Source organism: Helobdella robusta, assembly GCF_000326865.2.
Source record: "Helobdella robusta unplaced genomic scaffold HELROscaffold_9, whole genome shotgun sequence".
Classification (NCBI taxonomy): Eukaryota; Metazoa; Annelida; class Clitellata; order Rhynchobdellida; family Glossiphoniidae; genus Helobdella; species Helobdella robusta.
The window spans coordinates 268,681-295,700 of record NW_008705512.1 but is presented as its reverse complement, the minus strand read 5'-3'; the positions used below and the strand labels follow the sequence as shown (position 1 = coordinate 295,700).

The window sequence follows — 27,020 nt, the reverse complement described above, 5'->3', positions numbered from 1 at the left end:
TAATTTCTTATATATCATTATAAACTTAATAATTAATTTTGACAATTTTCCATATTCTTTCCACACATGTCTTCTTTTCACATTCAACTAACTTATTTACGTTTTATTTACATCATCCGATTTTAACAAATTTTCACTGAACTAAATTTCAGTATTAATTTATTTGTTTTAATATTTAATTTAATACTATTTTACTAACTTTTTATATACATTTATATTTTTAACCATAAATTTAATTTGTACATGTTTTGCATTGTTTTCACTAACAAAGGTTTCTCGTTATTTTCTTAATAATTTTATTACACATTTAATATGCATTCTAATTTTATAAAAATATTTCATGCTATTCTTATTTTCATAGGCTCTGAAGATGGACTTCCCGAAACAGCGCTGTTAGCCTTACCATGTCTATTGTTTTAAATAAATACGAGTTTAATAAATTCAGACTTGTTGAGTGTTCATTAAAGAAAGTCATTAATGCAAAATGGGCATATATCTTCAATGATGTTTGTATTAAAGAAAACCTCGTTCCGAAATATATATATATATATATATATATATATATAGTTATTTGTTTTATATTATATTTGAAAAATTGAATTTTAAGCAACCATTTTACAATTGAAATTGAAATAGATACCACGATTTGAATTTGATAAGATGTCTAAGCAATGATATAACGCTTTTACTTAACAAACAAGGAACCGATAAACAGGCATAAAATAAAAAATATTTTATCATCTTGGCACGACCACAACTTATATATATAAATTGTGGTTGTGCCTAGATGCTCAAATATATATATATATATATATATATATATATATATATATATATATATATATATATATATATGCATGCAACAACAACATGCATTATGCATTTAAGTCATTAAACACATATACGAATTACTATTCCAAAATTGATCTAATCATATAATATGTACGTACAATGGTGTGGATACAAAAACGCTGCCTTTCATAATTATTAAATGTATTTGAAGGGTGTGTTTATAAGAATCAATCGTCCTGCATTAGACGTTAGTTGTAGTCAACTGAAATTATAAAAACAAAAACATCCTAAATTTTTTTGCAATAAAAAAATAAAATTAAACAAAAAGGTTCGCTAAAATGGCTACTGCATCAACGTCATCAACTTCAGCTTCCTCAACAAGTGTTGCGTCTCTAACCGAAAACCACGCTAACAAATCAAGAAGCAACTTTTCTGTGTGGGCGAATGAACTAGCTCTCATTGGATCATGCAGTTAGTCCGCTGATTTTCAATAAATTTAACAATTTCCAGAAAATTCTAGTCCGCTGATTTATTATTATTTACAGTTATTTACGTTTATTATGATTTTTATAAAATGTGCAATAAAATATTACTTTACAACTGAACAAAATATCCATCGTTTATATTACACGCATTATTTTAATTTATTCAACAAAGGCAAGTAAATTTTCACAGTAAACATTTTACAAATATTGAATTTTTGTTTTTGCTGAAATAATCAAATTATTAATTTATCTAAAACTATTAATTTAATTTTTCAAATAAAACCTTTATCAATGTTGCATGTGTATTGTTTTTTCGCTACCTGAAATTTGTGGTGACGAATTAAAAGACAGCATTTTTTAAAAACAAATCTCTACCCCATGCCCACATTGAATTGACGGAAATGTTTAATAATGAGCTTAAGTTTTTTGGTTAAGTTTCTCGAAATCAAATAATAGTCATCCAAGTTTCTCGAAATCAAATAATAGTCATCCATGTTGTGAGAATTCAAAGCCCACCGCAGCAAACGGTCATTGAAAAACTGAAAGTCGACGTTGAACAATTGTAAACCTACTACAAATAAATATTCACGACACCATGACGTTAAAACGATAATGACATCCAGAACAAATGTAATTAATAGCATAGGATGATTGATCAAATAATCATTCACAAACACATAAACATTTGTATGAACATTCCATGTCAACAGTTCTGCTGTTGGGAGCACTAATCGGAGTGGCAGGGCAGTTCAGAAACTGGCAATGTGCAGCCGTATCAATGTAAGCTCCAATTTTATACAATCTTCTTTCAACAGTACGATAAGAAACAGCTTCCATGAATGACAACAACAAACAACCACAAACAAACAACATAAAACAATAACAAACAAATAAACCACAACAAACAAACAGTAACAAAAATTCAAAGAACATCCTCAAAAAACAACAAGTTCAGCAACCAAACAAAAAAACATCAGCTCGAAAATTAACTAATAACAATCCAAAAACAGACCAATTTCGATAGTGTTCATTTTCATAGAGTACCCTCGTTGCAGAGGAGAAATGAGGAGGTTCGTTTAGTTGTCGGAAATTCATCCATCGTTTGTTGTTGAATGTTCATCCATCGTTTGTTGTTAGATGTTCATTCATTGTTTGTTGGTGTTGAATGAGTTTTTTCTGTTCAGTGTATAAAAGTTTATTCTTAAAATTTAAAAAAAAATTTTGTAGTTAGAGCAGTGTTAAAATGTTAATTATAAAGAATAATGACGAGGACAAAATTTTAAACTCTATTTCAACGTTAACTTACTAAAGGAAATAAATATTTCAATCAAATAACTAAGGTAAAATGACGTAGCTGAAAAATATATTACTCAATTACGAAGAACCGGAATGAACGTGAACTTATATATATATATATAATATATATATATATATACATATATATATATTATATATATATATATATATATATATATATAGCATTACAGAACCAATCAAGTTGTTTGTTTGGGCTTAGTTCTTCAAGATAATTTGTCATACGGTTATCACATTGAAAATCTTAAATCAAAAATCAATAAATTCATCGGTATACTTTATAAAATAAAAAATAAGATTAACTCCACAATATTAAAAAATTTGTATTATAGCTTTATATACCCTTATATTCATTATTGCGTGATCATATGAGGAAATAGTCCTGCTTATCAGCTAGATCCCCTGTTAAAATGTCAAAAACGTTTTATAAGAATTTTATTCGATTTGAAATTTAATGACCACACCTATAATTATTTTCAGATTGCAAAACTACTTTCAATAAAACAAATTTATTACACATGCATCTCAATATTTATATTTAAACTTATTAACAACTTAATTCCAAAAAATTTTAATAATTTGTTTATTTATAGAAACGCAAGAGAACAAGATATGAAGATATACGAGAAAAGAAAGGGGCACGAGCAACTAGACGAGCAGCAGAGTTAAAAGCTTTACTTAAAGGATAGAGTATAGAGTCAGGAAGACCATAGTAGAGCGAGTTACAATAATCAATCCTAGATAAGACTAACGAAGTAAAAAGAAGGAGAAAAGTAGGAAAAGGCAAAAGTTTTTTTATTCTACGTAGATGAAAGTAAGAGCTTCTAGCAATACTATTAATCTGTTAATCTGAGAAGAGAGAGACATAGTAGAATCAAAGATAAAACCTAGACTACGAAACTTATGAGAGACATCAAGAGTTTTAGAATCAGGTAAGATAATAGGAGGAATAGTAATAGAGTGTTTAGATTTATTAAAACAAATTAATTCAAACTTAGAAGGATTAAGTTTAAGACACATAGAGTCAGACCAAGCGATAATTGAAGAAAGACATAGAGATAAATTATGAAGAACACTATTGAGATTAGATGGAGGAAAAGAAGTATAAATGTAAGAATCATCAGCATATAGTTGACTAGAGAAAGAAAAGTTATTAATAATACGAGGTAGTTCAGAAGTATAGAGTATAAATAGAAGAGGGCCAAGGATTGAACCCTGAGGTATCCCGAAAGTAAGAGTAGAGGAGTTAGAAGTAGAAATATTGAGAACAACAGAAAAAAAAACGATTACAGAGATAAGAAGAAAACCAAGATAGACAAGAATCAGTAATAATAAAAGAATGCAGCAGTCTCAAGAGAATAGTATGGTCAACAGTATCAAAAGCCGAGGAAAAGTCAAGAGCAAGAAAAAGAGTAAGATTACTATTGTCACTAGAGAGAAGGATATCATTGTGTATTTTAAGTGAAGAAGTTTCAGTACTGTGAGCAGGTCTGAAACCAGATTGAGATACAGGTAGCAAGGAGTTGAAGTCTAAATAGAATGACAGTTGATTAAAAACTACTTTTATATTATTTTAATATTAGTTACAGGTATATAATTAGATAAAGAGGTAGGATCTAAGGATGAGTTTATAAGAATAGGAATAACAATAGAATTCTTATAAGAAGTAGGAAATTTAGAGGTGGAAAGAGATAAAATAACTTAATTTAAGAATGATTGGATAAAGTATTGAAGAAAATTCTTCAAGTAAATTAGAAGGAAGTAGATCTAGAGAACAGGTTGTAGACGACATAGAATTAATAATTTTAGTTAGTTCTAAAAGATTTATTGGAGTAAATACAGAAAAAGATTCAGTAGTAAGTTTAGTAAAGTTATGAGAAGAAAAATTAGAATTAGATGTTCTTAAAGAAGTAATTTTATTTACAAAAAAGTCATGAAACTGTTGAGCAGAAAAAGATGAGTGAGAGGATTTTTTATGTAGAAGTTTATATAGAACAGACCACCTATTTTTAGATGTTGAAGCAGATGTTATAGAATTTTTAAGAAAAGTAGAGTGTTTAGAGAATAGTAGATATTTATAATTAATCAATTCAGATTCATAGATAAAATAAAGAGAGTTAGATGGATTTAACCTATAGGCTTTCTCCAGTCGTCTAACACTTTTCTTGGCTACTACACAAGCATAATCAAACCAAGGAGCCTTACGAGAATAGAGCCTATAAGTAAAAGATTTAAGAGGAATAAGCTTATCAAGAATAGAAGTAATGTAGATATTAAAAGCATAGAAAAAATCATCAACATCAGAAAATAAGGTAGTATCAAAAATAGTTTCAGTAAGAGATTGAAGAAAAATATCTTTATTAAGAGAAGACCAGCATCTTTTAGAAATAGACATAGATGAATTTGAAGGAAGAAAATCTAATGAAAAACAGATTCAATAAGAAGGTGATCAGAATAAGGAACAGAGCTAGCAGAGATAAAGCTATAATAAAATCAATAGTGTTACCAGAAGTATGGGTAGGAAAAGAACAATATTGAGTTAAGTTAAAAAGAGACAAAATATCATTAAATCTACGAGTGTAAGAACATGATAAATTATTGAAGTGCAAGTTGAAATCACCAGAGATGTAGAAAGGAATAGAAAAAGAGTAGAGAGATTCAGCGAGTGAGTAGAATTTATCTAAAAATAAAGTGAGAGAAGAAGGAGAGCGATAGATTACAGCAATATAAAAAGATAGAGAAGAAGACTTAAAAAAAAAAGAGATACAGCAAGACATTCAAAAGAAGAAAAATTAAAGGAAGTATTAATGGAAGCAGTAAATAGATATTTATAAAATAAACAGATACCCCCATAAGAAGAATGAGAAGATGATAGAAGATTTTTTGGAGGTCTAGAGAGTTCAAGGAAGCTGTAACCATCAGGAGTAGCAAGAATAAGGGAGGGAAAGTGAGTCCTCGTGTCAAGTTTAAGTAAGAGTAAAAAAATCAGGTAAGGAGGAAGAGATTATTTGATGGATATAGAGCGATTTTTTATTAATTGATCTTATGTTAATATTAAATAGTGAAAATGTAGAGGTAGACATTGATGTATCGACGTAGAAAAAATCTGAGTTAAAAAATCATATTATTAAAAAGGTGCACCAACAGAGATCGAGGATGAAAATCAGCCTTTACTGCACAAATAAGAGCTGACTTGTCACAAGAATAATGTTGTCCCTTATGCTGGGACAAAAAACGTTGATTAACAGATTATGCCCCAACCACGCAGTCATAAAATTGAAGAAAAGCGTTTTTTATAAATTTTGACTTCTGTATGATGACAAACCGTTCATGATAAAAAATTTGAGCTTTAAAATGCATATAAGCTAGAGATGAGAAACGAACCTTTTTTTATAACGTTTGAGTTCAGTTTGGTAAGATCTAATGTTCGAGTTCGGTTCAGTTCGGCTGCGGGTATAGTTCGGGTTGAGTTTGACCTTGTTTAAGGTTCGGGTTCAATTCGGCTTAATTAAGCAATAACAACAACGATGATTATCTCTGATACTATTTATAGTTACAGCACATGAATTTAAAACTTTAAGTAGACGCCAAAAAACTAAAAAATGTATTGTAATTTCTTAAGCTTAAATTATAAAATGATAATATACAAAACTAAAAACAATAATTGTACTCAGCGGTTTCAAAGTTCTGTTCAGTCGTCAATAGGGTTTTGGGTTAGGTTGTAAGTAGAGTTCGGATTCGGTTCGTTTCCAAGCTATAGTATAAACCCCAAGTTGTAGTATAAGTGGCAACATCAAATAGTTGATAACTTAAAACGTTGTCTCTGCAAGATAACTTTATACTCTTTTTTCACTGAGCACTAAAATAAATTTTTGGCTCCCCCCGTTAAAGTTGTCTATATCTAGATCCGCTACTGCGCGAGCCTATTCTGAAATCTTCATGTTACTTTTTACGGTCAACTTAGTGGTTTCAGACTACTGAAAACACGTTAAATGACATCTAGAGAGCTACTCATCAAATTAGTGATGGCATTGTGCTAGGAGCAAATGGCATATTCCTATCAATTCTTTTGCAACTTCGAAGTTAGTGAGGGTCACCTGTCTCATCCATGATGAAATGGTCGGTGATATTATGCGGCAATCATTATAATATGCTTTTTGCTTGCGTTTTGAATCAAGCCTTACATGTCTTAACGATGATGGATTTAAAGAAACCCAACTATTAGAAGCCTGAATATAAGATATGCATTTTATCAATATGCGTTTACCTGATTTTGAAAAACGTCGTTAACTTCAAGGGAATGGTACACATTAGTTCCAAAGATTAAAATTTTGAATCTAAAAATGCCTGCCAAAATAATGTTAGCATAAGAATGAGATGCTATCTATCGTATTTTAAATAATGATATTCGTTATTTAACGTTGTAGATATCAAAGACTGTTCACAAAAGTGCTCATCAAGGGTGGTCCATTCACGGAATATTTCTGGCCTAGAGCGATCCTTTTCTTCTTGTAAGTTGTCTGTGTTAATCGCGCGGTGTCTCATTTTAAAAATCATTTACACAAATAGAACGCCTATGGTAAACGAAAAAGTGCCGAGCGGTGTTCACGGAGCAAAAAAGTTCTGGTTACGAGACGTTTTAAATAAAACCTAGTCTTATTATTTGTTACATTAACTTAGAGAACTCAAAAATAAAATCGAATAACTTCTCACATACTTCAAATGCTATGATAAAAACATTTTTTAAAAATTAATTTTGTGTTTCGTAAATAGATTTAGCTAAATATAACATAATTGATCGCTTTAAGAAAAATTCAAACAGATTGTGCGCACCAACATTCTGCCTCCTACCGACATTCATAGGTGGGTTGACGGTATGCATATCAGCACTCTTATATTTGTTGGTTAGTTATCATGGATCATTATTGTCGTTTGCCTAGTTATTTTATTTAACTGATTCATAAAACAACTTCAGCACACCGAACAACATAGGCGTCTTCATCTGACGAACAGTAGCAGGCGCACAACGCAATTTAAATAATTATAACATCTCACACGCAGCTCGCGCCCCTGCAATGCTCGACATACATTCATATATATATATTTGCATAAGATTATATTTATAGTATGCTTATATATATATATATATATATATATGCAATCAGCGCGTACCACAATATGATATATTTACATATATATCATATGCACATATAGATATATTTACATATAAGCAATCACTTCGTACCTATATATATATATATATATATATATATATATATATACACACACATTAGATGTTGTATGTTTTGAAACGTAGATATTTACACATTTGTATTGAAATAAACGTTACATATATCTGCTTTTGTTTAATTTAATAAAGATAAATTAATTTAATATAGCAACGTTGGAACATATTTGAATATGTTGCTTAGCATAGAAACAATGAATTTTTTTTTAATAAAAATACATTCATATTCCTGCATACAATACATATCGATATACATAGCAAACGTTATGTGGATGCAGTCACGTTGTATTCGTACGTCGTGTGGCCAACGAACGAGTGCTGTTTATCTTTCACAACTTGGGCGCGATTTTAAACAATTACGCAATTTTAAACGAGGAGCGTTTAGTATACATCCCTTTCTGTTTTGTTGTCGAGAATGTTTACACTAAACTAAATGATCGTTAAACGGCAGTGTGCTGTTCACAATAATGACTGCATTCAAAAATAAAAAATTGTAAACTTATCCATAATTTGCTTTTAATTTTTTAATCTAATTAAGTACGTTAATGGCCAAATTTAATGAATGCTAAAAATTATTTGTATTCTTGACAACAAAATTTTAAAAAATCACGGTAGGACTTTTTTTATAAGATTATAAAGTTTATTATCGTAACTTTAAAACGTGTGGCATGACAAATTTTTTAATAAGCTTGAATTGGTTGTAATCACAACAAATGAAGCGTAAATTGATTTAATAACTCGTAGAGCGAAAGTTTCACGTGAATATCAACGTGTTGCCGTTTTTGCATGCATCAAGCATTCAATTAATTTATTAATCTGTATAGTATTTAAAAAATTTTATATGTTGAAATGACAGACATGCCCACGAAGAAATTGTCGAATTAAATTTTATAAAAACTTTTATCTCTTATTTACAAGTCCTCACGTGGCCATGTTATCCCCATGAAGTTGTTTAATCCGCACAAATGATAAATCGATAGATGACGACGCTTACGTCCATTAACGGTTTGTGCGTCTCGTAGATGTGAGCAATGCATGAGATAGAATCAGCAATGCATGAGATAGAATCAGCAATGCATGAGATAGAATCAGCAATGCATGCGATAGAATCAGCAAATTTTTATTATCTTCTACAAATGTTGAAACAATACATCCATTAAACAAGAAGAGCAACTGATCACGTTAAAAATAGTAATCGCTGCATTTATATTTTAATTCATTTTATTGATTTAACAATCCAAATGATGTTGTTGCGGCACACCTGCTCGAGCCACTTTATCTTCAAAGAAACTTCTCTACGGACTATGTTCCCACAACTTTCATGCATATATTTTTTCAAAGATGTCTAAGTGATGCCCATCCCACGACTTCCAGCATACATTTCTTCAGTTGTTCTCAACGGACCAGCACCCAACCTCTTACATGCGTAGATCTCTTCAAATTTGTCCGACAACTCCATGCGTACATTTTTTTAAGTTGTTCTCAACAGACTGGCGTCCCACAACTTCCATTTGTGTGAGTAATATCCCAGACAGAAGACTTTCGTTGTACTGGTAGCTGAATCAAGAAAAGGTTTCCCGAGTTGTCCCGTCTGAGCATTTTGGTCGGGCGTTTAGAGGCTTATCACAGTTTACTTCTACTGAAAAATACTTCCAGGCTCATACTCCTCAAACATAACCGTTCGTCCATTAATGAATTGTTTATGTAGACCATACTGGCCTACGGGTATAATTTTCTCCAATATTCATTCACTCATTCAACGCTTTAGTCGGTTGGCGTTGCTAGCAGTGCGAAGTGAACTGTAAAGTATCGATCAACACGAATCATGCGTAATTAATATTACCGTCAGAGGCGCGGCATTCATTCAATCTGTATATAAATTTAAGATATTTGATCATTCATGAGAATGTCGTCTAACAAGGTTTTTTTTACTTAATCTCTGGCTTAAGACCAGTGAAGGCAAGCCAATGGAGCCATAGGTGTAGCGTGCAGGTTATAGCATAAAATGCAATCGACGCAGAAATCCGACTCCGGTCTGTTTGTAACTGCAGTGTAGGCAAGCCTTGACCGGATATGCAAAAATAAAACCTGGCAGAGTCCTGATACGGAGGCCTGCCGATCCAAAAATATAAAATTTTGAATTCAGATTGTTTTCAAAATTTATATTTTAGCAGCATTAAACGTACTTGCATATAAAATATGACTTCAGTGTTAATTCATCCAATGATGTCTGTCAAGTTCGAGATAAAAAATTATTACAAATATATTAAAAGGATTAACTTTTTCGTAATGTTCATCATTTAGACTAATTTTTTAATGTTTGTCATAGAATTATTTATGTAGATTAATAAGATTTGACATTTGGAAAATGAACATATTTATATAAATTTTGAATTTTTTTTTTATTTCATTAAAACAAATAAAACGTAAATCAATGATACAAAGACAAGCTACAACAACAAACACAAACAAAACTAACAGGCTCATTTCAAGAAAGAAACTTGGGCTCCTAAAGAAACAGCGCAATTAAAAACATTTAAGAGGAACCATCTGCAAACATTAACAAGCAAGACCTCACAACTATCACCATCAGACAAGCAGCAAAAAATTTCGAAGGATGACATCATCGTTATGAGAAACAATTATTATAGCACAAAGTTTTAAGTTTTGTGGTTTTACATAGTGAAACACATTTTCTACAAAACATTTATTTAACTTGTTTTGTATTTATAACATAAACAAAATTTTTTAATGCAACAGACATAGTTCCTATCACAACAGCAAAAACTTAATTTGAATGTGATAATATTTGAATTGCAAATCATAAACGAAAATGAATGAATACAAATTAAAGTTAAACTACCTTAGAGAGCCTTGAGGTTGTTGAATAATAAGAAGTCAATGAGTAGAACAAATTTCATCAATTATTTTATATCGAATTCATAAAAATATTTCATTTAAAATGCGGATAAACAGCAATATAAAAAGGGTCAAAAGGTAATTAATTGAAAATAAGATCAAAAATTGTCACAAAAGTTTTTACATAAAGTTCATTTACATTTTTTATTCTCTCTCTCTCTCTCTCTCTCTCTCTCTCTCTCTCTCTCTCTCTCTCTCTCTCTCTCTCTCTCTCTCTCTCTCTCTCTATGCTTTTGAAATTACTATTTATAATCTATGACAGATTTTAAACGATGCAATAAATAAATAAATAAATAAATAAAATTAAATATAAAAAGAGAAGCATGCATGATTGTGTCACAAACTTCGATTCCGATCAATTGAACAACAAATTATCAACAATGCCAATAGTAAGTGAAAAAAAAGAATGTTGTTAGTCATTTGTTTAACGAAATTATAATTTACAAATATATACTTTAGCCTTTTGCAACCCTTCACACGGTCAAGAGTGCATAAATAAGCTTTTGAGTTGATCTTCATTTTGAAACGCTAAAAAACATAAAAACGAATTAAAACAAAAAAGCATTACAACATCAAAGTCATATTTTAGGTGGGTGTTATCATCCATTTATAATTACGATAGATAGATTATGTAACACTTTTTTTCCAACCTATGTGTAAATAACATCAATAAAAATCAATAACATGTAAAGAATAAATGAAAAAAATGAATTAATTGTATATTGTTAGTAAATATCACAATCCTTTTGAATATAGAAGCTTTGCTATAATTCATATTGTCCATAATAAATTTTACTTCACAATTTTATTATTCAGCATTTTAATCTATCCATCTATTAAAATTCAATAAATGTTTAAAATGAACATGTAGGAAGTAAATCAAACCTTATTGATGAGGATAGCAATTTTGATGAGACCAGTCAGTTCAGTTATGGCTCATTTGATGCTTCCATCAACGTCATTGCACGGGTCCTTTTTGTCCTTCTCCACAGCATCAACTTTTTCAATAGCAACTATCTCATTCTGATCACCTGGACAACTAATATTATCCAAGTTTTTTTCACAAAGCGAGCTTTTAGGAATATTACTGAAAATAATTGGAGCCACAGAACCTATTTTACTGAATGTCACTTCATTATCACTTTCAGTAAATACTTTTACGTTATCTCTTGATAAACTCCCATCAGCAGAATCAACACTGGTCACTTTATCTTGCACATTATTGCCACTCTCATTGACATTTGGTACAGCTTGAGTGACTTTTTCTTTTGCCTGGACTGTATTGGCATTTTTGTTTTTAAAACCAGTATCAATTTTTTTTTCAGAAGCATTTACTTGACTGCTTGAATGAAGAATCTTTGAAATATTGTTAGCTGTACTAGTAAAAGCTGTAGCAGTACTTTGGAACCTTGGAACATAATGCCCAAGAAGACCAGGATTGTTGCTTCTCATATTTAAATTGTTATTAAAAATTTGCTTCCTAACGCCCATGAAATCAATAGCAGGCTGGTTATTTACTGGCAGAGGAAATCTCATCAAAGGTGATTGAGTCAAGGTCTTCAGAGCTTCTGTCAGCAAAATGTGAGCAGAACTATTTAAAATATTGTTGGTCTGAGTGTGCAGTAGATGTGGTTGCTGCTGCTGCTGTTGTTGATGTAAAATTTGTTGTTGTTGACTAATAAGCTGTTGTTGTTGATGTTGATTCGGGAAAAGTTGATTGTTTGTAAAGTTTAACACAGCAGTAGTAAGAGGATTGTGACTTGGAGCTTGATTGTTTGTTGCTTTTGACTGTTGTTTGGTTTGATGATGTTGAATACTTAATTGGGATGAAGATGTCACATTGTTAGAACTAAAGTAGGTATTGAATTTATCAATATTATCACGATTGTCCCGTGAGAATTCATTGTTAACTTGTGCATTCGATGATGTTGTTGATGACAAAGAGGGTGATGATAATAAAGTTTTGGACGACAATGATGATGAGGAGGAAACTGTTGAAAGAGGAGGAGCATCTAGTAATGGTCTCAATGCTCTGCTGAAAGATCTCTCTTCCAACTTTTCAGCATTTGATCTGGCATATGTTTCTTGATTGCCAGGCAGCTCCTTTGACATTCTCTTGCTGAGATTTTGACTAGGTTGGGGAAATTTTGTCAAAATTGGTCGATCACCTGGTAAGATGGGAGTTTCTAACAAGGGCTTCTTCTTCATCCTATTGGTATCCAGGGTATCTTTGTGATGCAAAGAATTTTCATCCAATGTACTGCTGTAGTTTTGAAGTTTGTTTGTCGGGCAATATTTAGAGGCGAAGTAATCAACTGAGGGACTGCTGTGGTGATCTGGTTGGTTGCAGTATTTGTATATTGAATTTCATGTTGAGCTAATAATTTAAACTTGAAATATTTTAAAAATTCAATTTAGGTAAACATTCAAAAACTACTAATGAATAAATGAAAATAAAGAAAATGAATGAGTGAACAAAATTGATAAAAAACAAATGAGTTTCTTACTTTAAACATTTAAGCCTACTCAATGGAGATATAGTTAAGTTGTTAAAATTAAGGAAAATAACTTTAACACATCTGTTTCTTAATACCAATGGATCAGCATTTTATTTTATGCTCTTAGATATTCAAACTGAAGAGACATTGACAAAACTTGCAAGTATTAGAATAAGTTAATAGAACTGATAATAACAAAGAACTGATAATAACAAAGGCATAAAAAAAGCTCTATACAATGTGCACCAGCAGATGTGCTGTTTAGAAAAGTGTCTTAGCTATACAGGAGTCTGTATAATATTTTTTACTCCAAGCTCTCTGTTGAACTGGGAACCCGTACAATCTAAACTGATGTCACCAAGTCTTAAAACGTTTTAAAAATAATGACAAATTTCAAATTTAAAAAGGACGTATTTCTAATTATTTCTAATTAGAATGAAAATGAAACCGAACTTTTGAGTTACATTACTAACTTTTGATTTGTTGGAATGTCGTCTTTAAATTAAATTTTTTTGGTTGAATATGAAATCTAAGTTTTTAATTTATCTAATTTTTTTTAAATGGTATAGTCAGTTACAAATCTCATTAAACTTTAACAACAATTTTTAGAGATGACAAAAAATTTCATGTGGAAGATATTGGAAAACTAAAAATTGGAAAAACTAAAAATACATTAAAATTGTAAAAAATTTATTCACATAATATACACACATTATCCAAAAAGACAAAGACAAAACAGAGAGGGTTTAAAAATGTGATGACTCCACTAGAGAGCACACAGGCTTCCCATCAAATAGAAGCTTGGCTTGGTAAACATTAAAAACTTTTAATAATAGGTATATAAACAGACTGCCCTACAATATCGGACTTTTTCTGAACCACAGACATAGACAAGGCCATGCAGGTACATCAGGATCACATGAATATTTGAATATTTATATAGAACCTTCTATACGATTTGTGACATTCTCAGAGGTCAGATATGTACCTTCATAGCAACATAATTGCATGAAACATATATAAATAACATCACTGAGGCTGAGTGCCATTATCAACAATGTAACGTACATAGTCACATATAGAGGAGCGAAATTAAATAAATCTGACCATTATCACAGTCCATCTTTCTCCTTGCCTCAACATCCTCATAAGCTGAAGGGGTCCTAACATTTGGAGTGGCCAGCAATGATGGAGGTGGCATATTTACCGGTGGTAGATGTGGTAGTGAGATGTCATGAGGATGTCTGCCACCGGTGCTACCACTTTGAAAAGAATCATTCAACCGCTGCCTGTTATCTACTTGTAGAGGGAAAATTGATGAAGCTGATGATAGTGGCGGTGCTTGTGCCTGTTGAACATTCAACATGCTGTCAGGTAATGACTTGCCATCATCTATTTGCTGAATGAGTACTGGATGATGCAATGGCAAAAGATGTTGAGTCTGAAGTTGCTGCTGCTGCTGTTGTTGTGGCTGTTGAAGTAAGTGTTGTTGCTGAAGAACGTTGAATGGAGCCGACTGTTGCAAGACAACATTTCCTGGAAAAATACTAAGGAGACGAGTGTCTGGTGCAGTAACACTTTGAAATGAGGGAGCATCTGGTCTCAAAATGTTTTGTGGAGGGTGCTGCAAGGCTGCATGTGCATGCTGCTGTGGTAACAAAGAACTTTCAACAGCAACTGCAGTTGACGTTGGCAATAACTGTCGCAACACATCAGCATTATCAACAATTGGAGTCCTGATGAAAAATGTGCTAGGCTGCACCTGCTGGTTAGCAGGGTGGATGACGTTCAGGGGTGTGCCTCCACGAACTTCAATCAAATGCTGCGTTTGTTGGGGTTGTAAATGTTGTTGTTGTAAGTGCTGTGGATGTTGCTGCTGTAAGTGCAAATGTTGGACCTGTTGCAACTGATGTTGTTGCAATGAATGTTGTTGAATATTTTGAGTGAACAGTGGCGGAGGGGCACTGAACAAAACATTAGATTGTAGCGTTGTTGTTGCTGATGATGTAAACATATGATTACTTCCAACGACGACGTTAATATGTTTGGGAATCTCAAGAGGAGGTGCTTGATTGATGTGCAAACTCTCTGACTGATTGAAGTTTGGTACATTCTGGTTGAGTTGTGTAAGAGTTGGTGCACTGGGCAATGTAGACTGACTAACTGGTAAGTTTTGCAGGAGTGGTGGCGGAACACTAGGATTGAACTGCGTGTGTACTAAAGGTTGTGTCATTTGTTGAGTTGGTTGTTGCTGATGTTGCAGTTGCAGCAGTTGTGTTTTTTGATTGACATCATGGCCCATTGAGATGCTGTTTTGCTGGAGCTGCATATTTCATTTAATTGTTAACTAGCATTTGCAAAATTAAAAAAAAGATAAACCAACATACGACGACAACAACATAATGCAACAACAATATGAAAAAACAACAACATACAGGAGTGGTAGTGTCAGTTTCATTGTTGATGGGTGGCAGTGGAGGTGGAGGGATGGAGGGTAGTGGAGGCATGGACTGTGGGAGAGGTATCATTTGAAGGGCATCTACTATTGATGAGTTTTTTAAAAGGATTATTTATAAATTTTTTATAATGAAGGGACAACGAAATTGCATGCTCACAAGATATATTGAAATTTGAATGTCAAATAAATCTATTGAAGACATTAATAAAAATGCTCATCCACAATAAGAACACAACTCAGAATTTTCATTAACAAACACAGCAGCTAACTATTATACACTACAAAATTCAACAATTCAGATTGTGAGGATGCCTCATGGAAGCATCAGGTGCTAGATGCATCAATTCATATCACTTAAATACGAGCAAATCTACAGTAATGAAAGAAAATGGCAAAAGTACCAAACCTACCTGCATTCAAAGTTTCAGACTTGCTTTCTACCTTCGATGAAACTTTCTTACGGTCTTTCTTTTTTAATAAACGACTGCCTGGAAACAAACAAGACAGGTTGTGTGTATGCAAATTGTAAACCAATTATAAATTTATTTAAAAACATATTTATGTGCACTAATTATAACAAAGTAATAAAAAATATATTTTTATTAACTATACTGTTTAGATATATACTCTTAACAATATCCGAATGTCAATGAAATAAGGTGACAATCCGACCGAGCATTGTTCACTATACAATGGTTTGGACAGTGACTGGCGAGAGTTGCACAGTCACTGTAGCATGAAAGTTAAACTATAAATGTAGAATGTGTATGCAGTTTTTCACATATAGAGCTGCATAACAAAAAATTAAATGCTGCAGAGGAGAATTCATTGAGATGAGACGACTGTGGACCAATGCCCCAGAACACACGAACAACAAACATAATAAAACCAGCATAAATAAACTAGAGCCAAGATGAAAAATAAAGCACTGAACTAACGATCAAAATTAAGGGGAAGACTATCATCATCAAGAACACTCCCCTCTAATAATGAAACAAAGTTCAATGAAGGTATCTTGGACCAGGCAATGTAGTTGACACCCTTCTCCACGTTGAACTCTACAGCAAATTCCGAGTTTCTTATTCCAATACCATATGACCAGGCCACCTGGTGAATAAAGTGAACAAACTGTTTGCGCTTACAACAATTAGGTAAAAAAACAGACAAACAACAATGAACAGATCGTTTAAAATAAAAAAAAAATAATTAAATAAATGAGCAGCATGCCTTAACAAGATTCCCCTGTATGTGCACTGTTTTCAGCCTTTCAAGAGCATCGTGTGCATGCTTGCGCGTTGTGAAGGCAACAAATGCACAACCTCTGGGTGGCACCAGCTGCAAAAGTATTTACAGAACCGACATAATAAGTGTTCAAGTGCAACATTTGATTTTTTTAATTTATAAATTAATAATAAAACAACATAGAAAATGAATAAGGTGATAATGAAGGAAAGAGTAGTAATAAAAATGTTTCATTTAGGTAACGTTTCAGCTAACATTAATGGTGACGTCTCCAAATGCATCTAGAACATTCCTTATTTCTTCATCACCTGTCAGTTTGTTTAGCCTTCCTACCCACAAAGTCATACTGCATACTTGAATAAGATTGAAATAAAAAAATGCAATAAAAATGAAGATAAACAGACATTACACATATATATATATATATATATATCAATCTTTATCAAAATTTTTTACATGCAATATAAAATTTACACAAAATACATTCCATGCACTAATTGGATCCAAGTAACCAATACCTCACCAATTGCCTAACTATTCCCATTCCATCAAACTGATTTTATTAAAAGTTTCAATTTCCTCTCCAACCACCAGCAAGGATAATTTAATGAGAGTTCATTAAGTACATAAAAATAAATTCAAAATCAAGAATGTTAGTAACGAACCACTAATCATCTCATTGAGAACTGGAGGCATGCATGATCTGTCAATTTTAAATCTAGAATCTCGTCCCATGAACTCAACTGATGAACTTCTAGATCTTGATCTGATTGACAAACAAACAAACATTTAATTAATTAATCATTTAATTAATAAATTAATCAATTTATTAATAAATTAATTAATTAACAAAACTGTATTAGATTATTGGTTAATCTAAACGTTTTAAATAAACTGGCGAAACCAATCAAAAATAAACTGGCGATAAATGATTCAAGTCCTCAAAAAACAAACTAACTAACCTGCTTCTTCTCGCTTGCTTTCTCATAGGTGATGGTAATTTTTTCTCCAAGAACCTTCATATTCAATGAAAATAATTAAACCATTCAGTGGAACACTGTAGCCATCTAAAAAGTACACTTTTTTCACATAAAAAATACAAAACAACATACCTGGATACATCCACATGCTTCTTCTGCATGTCTACAAATATAACATCATCGTCGTCGTCATCATCAGTTTCATTTGTACCATACTCCACCTGAGTTCAATGAGAGTAAATATTTTTTCTATGTGCATCAAGTGCATCAAATAATAAGAAAATGTTTTGAGGTCAAATTAAAATAATTGCATCAAACAACTTATAAATTGTAAAGATAAGTGAATGATAGTAAAGTAGCAAGGAGTTTTAAGAAGTAACAATAAAATGTGTTCAATGTGTAAAAGTTTAATATAAAAACCGATAGAAAAACAGAAAAAAATAGTGCAAAAACTAGAAAGCAAAACTGCACATACTCAACAACCCTAAAACAAGACATTGACTGATACAAAGCTGATGCAAAAACAACAATCATTAAACTGATTGATAAATAAAGTAACTAACAGTAAAACCAGCTTTTGGCTTCTCAGCTTGTCGCGGTGAGGGGGAGCGATTTTTACTTTTTTTACTTTTACTTTTCTTCCTTCTATCACTTTCCCTGCTATTTTCATTATCATCATCATCATCATTGTGGGAACTATACTTTTTCGATGGTTTTCTATCGTCTTCATAATTGTTAGAATGTTTTTTCCTCCGCTTGGATTTCTTAGAAACCTGTTCATCGTCATCATCATCATCTTCTTTTGCACGTTTATTCAATTTTTTCTTCTCATATGATCTGGAGGCTCGTTTCTTTTCGTCCCTATCATTTTTGTCACATTCGTCTTCATTGCTGACACTATCTTTATATTTTTTGTGTTTTTTGCGTCGCTTGTTAACACGATCGTCCTCATCATCATCCTCATCAACATCGTTTTCAGCCTTCTTTGCGTTTTTTGCCTCAGAAATATGATTCTCCTTCAACATTTTATCATTGTGACGACTGAAATTTCTTACAATATCATTATCAAAACTGCAGTTCATATTGTCATCATCATCATCACCACCATCATCCTCGTTAGATTCACTCATCGGCGATGACCTCTTGGACGTTGGGGCTGAGACCTGCTCAGTTGCACTACCATAACCACCAGCAGCACCACCAGCAGCATCATTAGCGAGGCAGTACCTGCAGCAACACAAAATTTACGTCAGCTACGTGGCTGTTAAAATTATTACTGAAATCAAATGAAATTACAAGCAGGAATATTTAGCAGATTGTATGAGAAACCATATCCATTACTCCAATAAGTGAGCAAAAATGTGTTATCCGCTCCAAAGATTGACTATTTGCCAGTTCTTAATGCAGCAAATAAAGACTAAATTTTAGTCACTAAAATAATTATTTTCGCAAAAGAACCATTTTCAGTAATAGAGAGGAAGCATAATTACATAAGTGGCAAGAAACTCAAGAATTAAAGAAAAAGTAAAAGTTATCCAAAATACTGAAAAAATGTGCAACAATTTAATTTTTGCAAAAATTAAATCTAATTTCATTTTTAAAAGATGGAGCAGCAAAAACAGCAAATTTAGAAATAATAATGAACGTTCTAGTGCTCCTATATCGTGTTCATATATGCAAATCATAACTGAACCGTACTTTTCGTCATCGTCTCTGATGTCTTGCTGGCGATCACCATCCTTATTGTACCCCTCCTCCTCCTCCTCCTCCCCATACTGTCGTCCTTCTTCAGGTGCGTCGTCTTCATCATAATAGTCGTCCTCTCCTTCCTGACACATTGACAATATCCTCTGTTCCAAACAAATAAAAAACATTTCCCCAAATGTTAATCACGCTTCTCTATTTACACGACTTTATAAACCGCAAAAAAATTTTGTTATTTTTAGTATAAATAACTTGAACATTGTTTAACAATTAAAATTTGTTCAAGAACTCAAATTTTCGAGAATGATACCTTATCTAAAGAAGTAAGTCTTTTTGGTTCCTCGGTAAAGTTGTTCTCTGCATTATCATCAGATTGATTATTGTTATTATAAGACTCATCATTGTCCTCATTATGACTGGCATAATCATTAAAATTTTTGTCAACGCCTTCACGAGCAACGTTGTCAGAAGTTCGTGTCTTCCCATCATTCAATTTAAATTGTGTCTGATGATCAAACTGCTTCGAATGTAACTGCTGATGTTGTTGTTGCTGCTGCTGCTGAGGAGTGGTGGTCATTGTTGGTGCAGGCAGTGTGGTGGCGGTAGTAGAGGTCAATGCAGTAGGAGCCATTGGAACATTGCCTAGCAGCTGCTGTGTCAACATGTGTATCTGACTTGCCAGATTTGCATCATTTATTGCAGATGCCATCTTCAACGGTTCAGTAGTCAGTGTGTTAAACTTGTTATAGTTAGTGGTTGCAGGTGGTATCATAGCCATGGGTAGTTGCTGCAGAAGTAATTGTTGCAAAAGCTGAGTTTGCAATTGTTGTGGAGGCATTGCAATTTGAGACATTGTTGAAGGATTCATCTGGAATGCAATTAGTTAGATAAAACAAAAATTTAAGTATAATAAAGACATTTGAGTGAAATTATAAATTGATGGTCCAACTAACTGTTTGCAAAAGTTGGTTGAGTACTTTGGACAGATCGTTAGGCAGGTCACTACTAGATGAAGTTGATCTCAAATCAATACCAGCTCCTAACTGCAATGCATCAGCAGTCAGTGCAGGAGGCTTCTGATCACATTTCAATGGCATCGATGGCGTCAAGCCTGTCACCTCTTCAACTTGCTTCTGAACTGAGTTGGGATAGTTGAATGTGTTTATTATTAAGTTACACCATCTTTAACATATAATGTGAACATGAAAACGACAGACAGTTCAAGGAATTTTTAGACAAGCTAACAGTTTTGAGCCATAGTTCAACAAGTATGAACATTGATAGCATAATGTAATGTGCACGAAAATGTTACAAAACAAAGTAGAAGCAAACCAAATCAGCGATTCAAAAAATAAAATATTAATAAAAACATGAGATAACGTGCTTATAAGCAAATCAATCAATCCTCGTTTATAGTCTCCATCCGTTATGGGTCGGACTTATAAGCAAATGAAAAACAAATCTGAATAGGTAAAGCAAAAAGGAAGGAGTGTAAGGAAGGCAGAACAGCTGAGACCAGTCATGAGCAAAGCATGGGAGGAAGAAAGACTACCACATATTACGTAGTTGGGGTAGGATGAAAGAGAGAAAAGGTTTAAATACAGTGTTGCACGTTTTACGTGTAAGAAAACAAGCAGAAAAATTAGATGTGCGTACCAATAATAAACATAGATGCAAGAAAAATTTGCAAAACCGACATGAAAACTAAGCAGCGCGATCGACTAACTGGACAGTAGTGCTACTAACTGGACAGTAGTGCTGCGAGTAAACATGCCAATTATGATAAAAGAATAAACATCGACCGCAATGATAAGCAAGCAGTTTGACAACATGCTGACAAAAATTTTTCATGAATGCTACTGCAGACTGGATAGACAAATGATAGAAATATATTTAGTAGCGTGGAGTCACAATAAATTGTCTCCACTTATCCCATCTACCTGCAGGTTGGTTAAAGTATCAAAAATCTATCTACTGTTTTAAAAAAATAAATAAATAGACTTATCTAAAAAACATTACTTAACAAACAAGTAAACAAACAAACAAGCAAACAAACAAGCAAACAAACAAACAAACATACAAACAAACAAATAAACAAACAAACAATATATATTACATACTATATATACATATATACTACTAGAAGCAATAATTTTGAGATGGGATGAATTGATACAATTACAAAACAAAAAATATTAAAACCATCATCAATTTAGTACATGAACAGATTAAAACAACGTGTCGATGATGAGCATGAAAAGCTTAATACTTAATAAGTAACAGAAAATCATTATATAAAAACTTTTAAATAAATATTTTTATAGCAACAAAAAAATTTAAAAGAACTTGAAAATTTTGTCATGCTTATCTAGTTTATTTCAAATGTCTCCCAGAGCAAATTATCGTAACTGTCATCTTTGTAATAAAAAGTTTAAAATAGTATAAAATAATTCTTTCCATTGCTAAGTAAGGAATACACTGTTAAAACTGAGAAATCAAAAGCACTAAAACAAACTGAAATGGATAAGTCCATCACAAAATAATTATTCGGCCATATGCTTAAGCTATGTCAAACATTTTTTCTATTTCTCAGCTTGATGTTTTATTTGTGAAGCATGAGCATGACATATTCATTTCTCTAATACTTTGCTTGTGATTTAATTGCTCAAATCTAAAAGATTGTCAACTCTTGAAATAGAATACAGGCAATGGATAAATAAATAAATATATATATATATTTATGTGTGTGTGTGTGTGTGTGTGGTGTGTGTGTGTGTAAAACACGTGCACTATTAAACATCGTCTAAACATCTATGACTTGTACAAATAAATAAATAAATATAACATGAAAGAAAACAGTGAGAACAAACAATACATTGAAAAAAATAAGTACATAAGATGTTCTGTGAAAACTAGGATTGATATAATTATTTATCATGTAAATGTGGGTGTAATATGTAAAAAGGCAGCTCCCAAATGTAATAAAAATAAATGTAATTGTTTAAATGAATAAATTTTACCCTTTTTCACACCCAATTAGCTTCAAATAAATAAACTACTGGAGTTTTATGATAACATCAATAACAATAATAAAAATAATGTTAATGACACAATAAACAAACACTATAATGAATAATTCAAGATTGATTCCAACTGAATCTAGAGAAGCACCAAATATCCTTCCAAAATTTGACTTTCTACCTTGGCCATTTTTAGACCAAATAGCCAAAAATCACCACTTTTTGGGTTCAAGAACAATAATCGTTGAATATTATTAGCAGAAAAATTATTTTGAACATCATGGATGTAGAGGCATCTGAATTTGAACTAGAGATTGAACATTATATTGGTTAAGAATTGTTTTTTCAATAACTTGTTTTTCATTAACTAATATTTTCCAATTTCCAGGTTTTTTGTATTTGGCTGAGTACTGAATAGTAGATAGACTATTAAGTCATTCAGCCTTTAGTCAAACTCACTATTCGGTGCCTCTCTTGACTAACAGGCTGCAGTTTAGATACAGCAGTGCTGACAAAAGATTGCACAACATTCAAACTAATTGAATGATGCAACGATTGTTTGATGTGAACAGAACAATTACTTTTGAAGATGATTGATAGCAAAGACTGAACTGAACTAAAAAAGTGAGATGAAAAACAGTTGCTAGGATGGTCACCAGTCCAGAAAGTTGTCAGAGATGGTTAAATAAAAATAACTGACTCGTGATGGTCAGCAATGCAGAGTTGAGAGAGTATAACAAATGAATAATGGTTTATTTCAAAATTCTATTCAGCCGATTGATAGAGAATGTTGTACTGCTTTAGTTATGACTGTAAGGTTACAAAGATTGAATCTGAATAGTTTTTAGTACAACAGCACATTTTAATTATGAAAAAACAGAAGACACACCGAAGATTATAGGTACACAAAAAGATTTTGTAAATGAAAGCTGTAAATTATTAAGCTTAATGAAATATAATTAATGGATTAATAAAACATAAAAACAATATGCAAAATATGCACAGTCATTAACGCTGACTACTTTACCAGTTTCAAAAACAGAAGTGTTATGTGGATCAGAAGCCAAATCGAGCAGTGGTTGTATAATGCCCGGGTGATACACACCATTCTTCTGCCACAAATTCAACACTCTTATCATTTTGGACTGTAAAATAAATAAATGTTATTCTACTTTTAATTGAATATTTATCAAGTTACATGGAAAAATTATTCATTGAAATTGTAACATAAAATATAACAAAGAAATGAAAGTAGCTAACAATATCTTCAGATGGACAATCAAACAAATTATGAAAAGTGATAACAATGTTCTTTGAAAATCTTGGCGCAAACATGTCCTTATCAGCTCCGAATTGTTTTCTAGACTGGCGTATGATTGAGTCAATTATGTATAAGCCTGGCACCTTATATTCCTGTCTGCACTGTTAAAAGGAATGATTATCATGAAAAATGATGATAGTGAAAACGATATTTTTGAATCAACATAGAAACTGGGGAAATGGTTATAAAATATCAAATGACTAAAATCTTTCATTTCAACATATCCCAATTAATTTTTTGGAGCTGCCTTTTAATATATAAATCAACATGCATGAGATAATAAAAAAAAATGAATATAGACTTAATGGCATGATTTGTTGAAATAAATAAATATTGAATAAATAAAATAAACAAACAAATAAATAAACAAATAAATAAACAAACGAATAAATAAATAATATAAATATTAGTCGAAATATGATAGGTCGACACCTCACAAAATAAATAAAAAAGGAAAAACCAAATACTAATATAAACAAGTTGAAAGAAAGGAAGCTTAATTAGCACAACCAATTCACTAACCTTTTGGATGAACTTTTCAACACTCTGAACAACATGCTTGTACAACTTGATGGCCTTTATAGCTGCCTTCGTTATTTGGGTCATTTTTGCTTTTGATATTGGAGGTTGTAGCTCGTACAAAGAGCATAGCTATAGGATAAAAAAAATATTACTAATATTTAGTTTAATGGACGCATTAAAAAAATTGAAATTTCATTTAAAAAATGGACACACACAAACACACAATCCAAAATAATAAGAAAATTTAAGAATTTATTAAAAAAATGCTTCTCAACAAACAACAAAAAGACATCAACATGAGTGTCTGCATTCTGAAGGTAGTAAGAGAAGGAATCTTATACTTATGGCTAAATTACTTCTACACAAAAAGCCCTGAAAATTGAGGTAAAAAAACTCAAATATGATCTTATTGACCTAAAAAGCAAGAAAAGAATCCCCATTAACAACAGTATAGCTACAAAATTTCAAACAAAAGACCAGAAACAATGTTGATCTTTCAACAGCAAAATTTTAACAAGTTAAATCCTCTGCAACAAATTTAAAAAACAATGACAAAATTATTAGAGGTAAAGCTAACAACACATCTATGTACACTATCCTCAATAAAATAAACATCTCATATGACAAAAATAGTTTCAGGAAAACAAAAGCAAACTCATTGCCTAAAATCTAAAAAACACAATCAGTAACATCAATTGGAAAATCAAACAACCTATAACTAACGAATAAATACCACTACTTAGAGACGAGTTCCAAAACAGGATCCTCTAAGGAAACGTCAAAACCTCATCAAATAATAACTTGCTTCATCCCATCATCAGCCCAAACAACAAATGTCAGCTATTAACAAGCAATAAAACAAAAAAAAATTTTACTTCAAACCACTACTAATTAAATATCTAGTTATACTTGTCTCAAAGACATAAGCGATGGTGCCTCAGCATATGAAACAGCACCAATACAAGCCTTCACCCTTTCCCAACCCTTCCCCTATTCCCCATGCATTATCTGCCTCGAAACCAAACAACAACACATCACAAAACTCCCATGCAATATTAGTTTCATTAAATAACATTCAGAACCAAAATTTTTATAAATAACGGTACACATTATTTTGAAAATGTGAAAACAATATCTTTCAAAATAACTTTAATATATTTACAATTATATACAATACACAACAGTAAGAAATGATAATTATAACAAAAAACTGTTGTACATAAATATTCATACCACAAAAGCTGACAAATTATTGAAAGTTATTTATATAACAAGAAATTAATGGTTATATATATATATATATATATATATATATATATATATATTTTGTTACGTCGATTATGTTTAAGTTACGGTGTCTGTGACTTAGCTTTGGAATTTTTCAAATCTTATTTGTGCAAACGTACCCAGCAGGTTTATTATAATAATTCTTGGTCAAATACAGTTGATGTTTTGTCTGGGGTTCCCCAGGGGTCTGTTTTAGGCCCGCTTCTTTTTACATTATAAACAGCCGATATTATGTATCTCATTGATGAATTTTCTTTAAAGGGTTTTGCTTATGCAGCGACTGGGGAGTTTGATTTTCTGATTGAAAGAATGTTGGATTGTTTGGGTGCACTGGATGGGTGGATGGGTTTGAATGGTATAAAATTGAATCGGGAAAAAACTCAGCTGGTACCAGTTGGAACTTGGCAGCAAACCTCTAGGATTAACGTTGATTTTGTGAAAATAAGTGACATGATTATTGATTTTGGAAAAATGGCTACAGTTTTGGGTTTTAAAATAGATAAAAATCTATGTATGGGTGAACATATAAAGGTTTTGGTAAAATCTTGTTCATTTCAATTGCGGCAATTGTATCGAATTAAAAAGAGTTTGAACAGATCAACCATGGTTACTCTGATTCATTCGTTCATACATTCTAGATTGGACTATTGTAATAGTTTGTTTTATGGTGTTTCGAAACATGAGATTGCTAAGTTGCAGATGGTTCAGAATAGAGCTGCAAGAATTGTTGTTGGTGCTAGTCGTGTTGAACATATTAGCCCAATTCTGTCGGAATTGAATTGGTTGCCGGTCAGCAAAAGAATTGTTTTTAAAGTCTGTGTTTTGGTTTATAGATGCTTAAACGGATTGGCTCCGCAATATCTGTCCGAAATGTTGATTGACAGATCATCGATTTCTTTAAAAACTGGCCTACGATCAGATCGGGGAAACTTGTTAGTGGTCCCGGTTACTAAATTAAAAATTGCATCACGTAGTTTTGCAGTTTATGGACCAAGGCATTGGAATGAACTTCCCTATTTTTTGTGCCGGTCTGGTCTAACACTTCCCCAGTTCAAGAGTCAATTGAGGACATATCTTTTTTCCTTGTAGAAAATTGCCATAGTTGTAAAGCGCCTATGAGAATGTTTTTAATAGGCGCGCTATAAAAATGATCATATAATAATAATAATAATTTTACAGTATTCTATAAATTCTACCGAATGTTTGGTGTTAATATGTTTGTAGTTGGCG

The 27,020-nt window shown here is 31.9% G+C and overlaps 2 protein-coding genes across 2 annotated transcripts; one reads left to right on the top strand and one right to left on the bottom strand.

The window, feature by feature from the left end:
• Positions 1-1,130: 1,130 nt before the first annotated feature.
• Positions 1,131-3,260, top strand: HELRODRAFT_165935 (hypothetical protein; the record flags this gene model as incomplete). The annotated part of the gene is made up of 4 exons (XM_009032997.1): positions 1,131-1,263; positions 1,988-2,057; positions 2,288-2,347; positions 3,185-3,260. The coding sequence occupies 4 exons, from the start codon at positions 1,131-1,133 to the stop codon at positions 3,258-3,260; spliced, it is 339 nt and encodes a 112-aa protein (XP_009031245.1).
• A 13,387-nt stretch (positions 3,261-16,647) lies between these two features.
• HELRODRAFT_71085 (hypothetical protein) lies at positions 16,648-24,632 on the bottom strand (the record flags this gene model as incomplete). Its single annotated transcript, XM_009032965.1, has 6 exons — positions 16,648-16,842; positions 16,969-17,049; positions 17,212-17,309; positions 23,688-23,805; positions 23,921-24,082; positions 24,504-24,632. Coding segments are annotated over 6 exons (783 nt in total), but the record flags the coding sequence as incomplete, so codon positions are not given.
• Between the last annotated feature and the right edge of the window lie 2,388 nt (positions 24,633-27,020).